This window comes from Nestor notabilis, unplaced genomic scaffold (genome assembly GCF_000696875.1).
Source record: "Nestor notabilis isolate BGI_N333 unplaced genomic scaffold, ASM69687v1 scaffold11069, whole genome shotgun sequence".
Lineage (NCBI taxonomy): Eukaryota > Metazoa > Chordata > Aves > Psittaciformes > Psittacidae > Nestor > Nestor notabilis.
The window spans coordinates 6,366-13,131 of record NW_009943259.1 but is presented as its reverse complement, the minus strand read 5'-3'; the positions used below and the strand labels follow the sequence as shown (position 1 = coordinate 13,131).

Below are 6,766 nucleotides of genomic sequence, written 5' to 3'. Positions count from 1 at the left end.
CTGCTTTTTCCTTTTTAAACTGTAATAATAATACACTAGTGTTCCCTAATGGTGGTTTGTCTGTTGCTCTGACTTTTCACAAAAACCTCATTAGAGTCACGAGTGCTGAGATCCGCATTATCTTCTATACAGAATGGAAAGCTTGCATACAGCAAGCATCCTTTTCCCCACTCTTTACCACAAATTCTGTGACCGTCAAACTCAACTCAGTAATTTTATGGTATAAGTCCTCTCTTTCCTACTTACACTGAGCATAAAAGGGCTTTTATGAATATACCACTTAAGGCTTACAGAAAATTGGTGCCTCTCTTTGTTCTGAGGGGTTTGGCTGAGCATTTTCCATACCCTTCTTTCCATAATTTCTGCATGAAGTCATTACAGACAGCCCAAACTTCTATACCATCCCCTCAAACAGATGAAATATATTATGCTAGGCCTTTGCTCACTAATGACGTTCTTCCATCCTTCTTTTGCAGCTGTGACTTCTGGTACAGTAATAGCTCACGGTTTACTGTTTTTAGCACCCACTAAGACTGTGCATTACCTGCAGCACACAATAGTAGCGTTACATTTCTCTTCAGTGAGATAGGGAAAAAAGACATACATACATTTATACATATTTATTGTATCTTTTTAAAAGTAGCATTTGCAGTTACTTTTAAGCATTCACCTCTTCTGCTTCAAATGTGCACTTACTGAGAAAAACATCTACTGGCTTCCAAGTCCAAGATTAATACCAAGAATAACACGTCAGAATCAAGCTTCATTGCTTGTTGGCAGCTTCTGTCATGAAAATATTATACAGTAACAAAAGCATAGAAAAGGTCTGTGTTAATCATTCGGCAATAGGCTGGGGCTGGATTAGCGTGACCACACCATCTTCTCATGCTGAAGCACAACACCACTTTCCTAAACCGAAGCTCACATAGTAACTTTCTTCCTTTCACATCCAGTAGGTAGACAGGGCAGTTGCTTTTTCTACAGTAGCTTCTTTAGCTGATAAGATTTCCTCATCATCTATAGGAAAACACTTGCTGTAGACCTTTATATTTAGAAATGTCTTCTCTTCATGTAACAGCAAGAAAAATACTTGAAATCTGGCATGTAGTTAAGAGAACTGGGAACAAACCAAATTTCATCCTCGGATAAACATACGTAACTACTATAGATTTTAGGCTAACCCACGCACAAAGTTTTACACATACTACAAACAGAAACAGAAGGTATCAGCAAAAGACTATTCTTACATTGTTTCAAATTAATTTGCAACTATACAATTTTAACTGTAATAGAAAAAGGGAAAGGAATATAACAGAACAGCTATGAAGAGAAATATTTTCCAAACTTTTATTTGTGCACATTCATCAGGTGAAAAAGATAACTTTTACAGCTTCTTTGGTGCCCAATATTCAGCATACAAAAATGTAAAAGACTATTCACAAATAAAACACAAGCTCAAACTGAAAAAAAAAAAAAAAAAAAAAGAAAAAATGTTTTAAGGTAGTGCACATCATGACAGCTTTGCTTATGAATACACAGAAATTACTGCAAAAATAAATAGAATGTCTTTTTAAAAGCAGCAATTTCATATCTTGTAAACTTCCGTTTTTACCATACAGCACTGTTAAGAGTAAAATCCAAAAGAACTGGAGTTTATACTGTGGCCACGAGCAAGTAAAAGAGTCTGTATTCTTCTGCTATAGTTGGTCCAGTTTTCCTTTTTGCTTTTAGTCCAATGTGCAGCAGTCTTTAAAGGTGCTTGGTTAGGGAACCTAACCATCAAGTGGTGAATTATAAAACTTATTTCCTGCTTTCAAACACGAATGGGTAAATCTGTTCCACAGCACTGGCAACAGCCTTTACATTTGGCCCTGAGACACATTAAAAAAAAAAAAAAAAAAAAGAAAGAAGCAGTAGGAAGAAAAAAATCAGGGAATCAGAAGTTAAAACAACAACAGAATCTTGAAAATAATATTTTTAGCTATCACAACTTTATACTCTAGACAGAAATAATTTCTTCCCCATTTCTCCCAACTTAAGAAGGTGTTCCTCTTATCACTTTTAACTTACAAGAAAATTGAAATCTGCAAGATGTCCTACACTGGTCAACGGCTAGACTACAAATAAATAATACTGCCATTTAATTTCATAACAACTTGAGTGCTTTTCAATTTGCAGTCAGCCTAGAGAAGAAGGCAGAAGCTGAGTAGCAGAGGTAAAAAACACTTTGACTTATGCTAATCTTCTAGGAATCTGTGTTACTCAAAGCCTAGCCACTTTCATCTCTTCTTTTAAAAACTCACCAAGAAAAGCTACTGCTAAATAATACTATATTTAACCCAAGGATGTTTCAAGCAAGGCTGGCTTATGTTTGAAAATTGTAGACTATTGCTTTCTAGCCTGGATTTTGCTAATAGCTCCACCACTGATCTCTGACAAAACCCACAAGCCAGGGAATGGTTACTGTCTCAGGATGAAGCATATGAAGGTTAGCCAACATCATCTATGAGCATTTGGGGAAAGAAAAGGAAGAATGAAGTAGCGATGCTTTCTACAGGTACTAGACCAGTTTAAGCAATGAACAACTAAGACTGCAAATAAGCGAGCAGTAACACGCCAGAAGAAATTCATCCTGGATAGAAGTTTGGTGATGCAAATAAATAAAACCAGCAATTTCTCACATACTTTCTAACTGTGAACTCAGGGGGGTTACACCTAACTTTAGACTATCCTATCCTATCCTACATGTTTTCATAAATCTCCAGTTTGGAAACAGGTACTTATGAAAGGGATGTTAATGCTACATGCAGTGTAGTTTACAGCACTATGAAAACATAGAAGAAAATTCAAATATTTAAATAAATACCTGCATTCTCAAATCCTATGTCACTTTTGGTTTTATAAAGACCAGACTATGTACATTCAAAGTAATTTTTCAGCCTGCCAACAGTAATGCTTTCTCCACAACTCCTCTGGCACTTGCACTCAAAACCAAACCAGATGCTAGCGCTGGGAAACAAAATCCCTTCAACGTATTTTTTGACTCTTTTAAATGTCTTCCTTTCCTAAACCCACTGGGCCGAAAGTTAAATATTCCCAACAAGGTAAATATTTATTTTTGACATCAAAATACCTGTAACTGTGATACTGCCTGTAGAAAAAATCTGTAAAGTAGCTCTGAGAGTTTTTATTCTGTAACACACGGCAGGATGAAGTTCTGGTTCGTAACTAGAAAACAAAATAAAAGGTAAAAAAGAGAGATCTAGAACTGAAAAATAAAAGCTTAAGTAATATACCAAGACTATGATTCGTAAAAATCCTACTGTACCTCGCATGAGGTCTGTTATTCTTCGTAAATTCTGGCAATCTGATCTCAAAGGGCATGTTGCACACTGCTAAAACATTCACAACTTTAAAATCTGTGAAAATTACCTTTTCAAAAGAGAAGGAAAAAAAAAAAAACACATAAGAAATTCAGTTTTCAGTGAGGCAGATGAATGGGTCATGAGAAAAAAGTTACAAGACTAGTAATTAGAATATTTTTATGAGATTTCAGAATAAAAACCTTGTGATTGATGCATTTCTAATAGGAATATAAACAGTACTTAATGGACTCAAATCACTTACTTTATTGCTTCAGCTAAGCATAAGTAAAAGGTGAAAATTGTTTTGTTTCAAATCTCCAGTAGCCAGTTTGGCAAGCTGTTTTTCTACTGTTACTTTCTGAAACCCTGCTGAAACTACTTGCTTTCAGTTACTCTTTACCACAGCCATTTTAGATGACAATAAAATAGCCAGCAGACAATTCCTAAACAAACAAATGCATTGCTGAGAAGTCACTGTTGGTAGTATCACTGAAGAAAATTTTGTTCATGCCCTGAGATTGCCTAAACTTAAAATGACTGTTCCTCAGTCAAAACTTTTTAGAAGGATCCTACCAATATAAAAGGTCAGCTATTAATCTTCAAAATATATTCCATTTGAACTGCTTGCTTTTTAATAAAACTTGGTGCATCCATCCTTGAAACACAGTTCACCTCACTGATTTAATGTTTCAGTCCAACATACGGATTCATAACAGTAAGTGTGTCTAAACTCTGCTTGGGTCTTGATGCAGTGTTACCTGGGCAGCCTGTCACCACAGCCTTCATGCACTACAATCAAAGGGAGCCTCTCTCTGTCAAAGGACAGCCACTATGTCTATTTGTCCACCTGTAAACTGAAACTGTAGGTAAACACCACAATTGACTACCAGGAAGTTTTAGAGTACTAACACACGTAATCTTTAGTCACTCAAGTTGCTGTTTTTCAACCTTTACTATGAATGTAAGTGGTGTTTTTGACTGGTAATATTAACACAAACCCAGGAAAAAATAAAAAAATAAAGGGGTTTCATGTCTTTAATGTTTTATTTGGCTTATTCCCTGATGTACAACCTCACAGCGCAGAAGCACTTTTTTTTTCCCTCCTCTTTAAATAACGAGGCTCAAACTTCCCCTTAACAAGACAGACATGTATCTGCTATCCCACCAGAAACAGGTAAAATTATGTTCAGATGACAGTTAGGTTTATACTCTTTGTTGCTCCTTCCAAATAAATCTTTCAAGATACTGTAATTCTACCCAAGAAACATCTGTGGGTGGTTCGTTTATTAAACAAATTTTGTTGTTCATTAGCCGGTAAAGAAGCACTACTATGAGCTGCCAAACAAAACGCAAATCCACAAAATAGAACAGCTTCTCTTTAACCAGCATCTGGAAAATGTATGTCGACACATAAGGGGCATCTGAGTGAAAACATGCTCACTGCTAAATCATTATGCTTCCTCATTTTTGTTTCTTTCTAAAAAATTAACTATCAGCATTGCATGAGTCATACAAGTCCTTTTTCATTAGATTTACCTGAAAACCTAGTTTCTGTAGACTACGAGCTAATCGTCTGGCACCAAATTTAGCTTCTTCTTCACTATAAAGGAGAAAGGAAAGAATCTAGTATTAACAGAAACAGTATATATTTGTGTGCACACATACCACAACAGCTACTCAGGACTACAAAATGAACCACTGTATCATGTAGCACATGAACCATGATCACATGGACAAATTTACTATTGCATCTTACCCTTACTCCACAATGCAGACATATCTTAAAAGTAATTCAGCTGTTATGAGTTTAGCAAGTCTCAGATCTATCTGAACTGAAAGTCTGATTTTGCTTCCTTCCACTCCCTTAACACTGTATAATTTGATTAAATTCTGGTGGTGTTTCATAAAAGAATAAGAGAGATCCCTCAAAGAAGGTCACCGTTTCCCAAGTTTCAAGTCCTGGCTAAAAACATAGCTTGAAGAGTTCTCAAATGAAATTTCTAAGATCTTCTTCATAACGTATTTTGCCTCCTGCTCTCCCAGAAAGCTGAAATGATGTTGCTTAAAATTTCAACTCAGTCTGAGGCAGACACTTCATATAGAAAACTTCCTTCTAGATATGTAACTTGGCAAGGATCAACATGAGATCCAGAGTGAGTGAATCCTAACAGTGGCAAGTACTGCCTTTTGCTACCATCTTCGTTTACAACATTATATTTTAAAATACACAAGAATTTAAGCTAGAGAAAGATTCTTCATCAACTCACCTTGTAGCTCCTGTGCAAATAACTTTTCCTGAGGACCAAATTGTGGCCGTAATCCTAGGTTTTCTAAGTTTCATTAATACCTTCTAAAAAGAAAAATACAAGTGGAAGAATTTGGAATTAGTGGCAGTTCAAGTCACACTGGGAAAAAAATTACATCAACTGTTAGACAAATTAACTGTTACACTAATAATACTTTCTTTGATAGCCTTGAACTGTTCCTTCACCTCTTTCAGTAATAAAATACAACTCTGACCCCGAGAAGAGCAAATAAGTGTGGAATATCTCAGCCACTGATTCAGTATTCACAAAACAGATTAAATGAAAGTACTTTCCTCTGAATAGAAAGCTGAAACCCACGAGCATTGTGCATTTTTTTTTTTTCCTTATTACAGTGACTCCCACATTGCTGACTCCTTATCAGGATGTATCTTCTTGACAAAGCCACCAAATTTTGGGAGGCAATTTTGGGACCCTGAAGTGCAAGAGGTCTCATCAGATACCTTGCACCAAGTATTCACCTCACTAGTTTCAGTCTTCTGAGACAATATTTACTCACTTCCCTTCTAGTGTTTGACAGACTAAATGCCTATCAAGACAGAAATACAGAAATAAAACTATGCTTTTCTCTATCCACCACACAGATATCAGACACAAGAATGTTTAGCTTAAGGAACATTCATAAAAAAAAAAAAAAAGATAACTGGGCTATGTTGAATCTCTTACCCCAACATCACGCTTGTATATCACATTTGCTCCTTCTAATGCGATCTTCCTCAAGTTTAAATGACATCTTGTTCTAAAAACACACACTACGTTTGTGATTAAAATGTCCAGTGCAACATCACTGTCCGCATCCATTGGGGTGATTTACAACTCAGTTTTCCCAGCAGCTCACCACAAAGACCACATCCTGAGAAACGAAAATGGTAAAATTAAACACACCAATAGAAAACTGCCTATTAACGCCATTGTATACACCTGTCCCTTAAATGAGACAAGCAGAAGTGACTAAAGTGACTACACTCTGATTCATTTAAATTAACTGTGTGTAGGGAGGGGGAGTGTCTGCATCCTGTATGCTAGAAAATAGGTTACTTTGGAGGTTTGAAGCCAATGTTGCCAGACTTAACAGAA

At 36.1% G+C, this 6,766-nt stretch overlaps 1 protein-coding gene across 1 annotated transcript; it reads right to left on the bottom strand.

Moving 5' to 3' along the window:
* Positions 1-1,323: 1,323 nt before the first annotated feature.
* TBPL1 (TBP-like 1) lies at positions 1,324-6,544 on the bottom strand. The gene is made up of 6 exons (XM_010021837.1): positions 6,356-6,544; positions 5,633-5,715; positions 4,902-4,965; positions 3,329-3,432; positions 3,134-3,228; positions 1,324-1,871 (listed from the first exon to the last, which is right to left on the bottom strand). The coding sequence occupies exons 1-6, from the start codon at positions 6,488-6,490 to the stop codon at positions 1,801-1,803; spliced, it is 552 nt and encodes a 183-aa protein (XP_010020139.1). The 5' UTR covers positions 6,491-6,544; the 3' UTR covers positions 1,324-1,800.
* Positions 6,545-6,766: the final 222 nt, after the last annotated feature.

Coding starts and splice junctions, on each gene's coding strand:
- TBPL1 (XM_010021837.1), bottom strand. CDS start 6,490: ATGGATGCGGACAGTGATGTTGCACTGGACATTTTAATCACAAACGTA. Junction 3,433..4,901: donor TACAGAAACTAGGTTTTCAG/GTAAATCTAATG, acceptor TCTTTTGAAAAG/GTAATTTTCACAGATTTTAA. Junction 1,872..3,133: donor AGGCAGTATCACAGTTACAG/GTATTTTGATGT, acceptor AATGTGTCTCAG/GGCCAAATGTAAAGGCTGTT.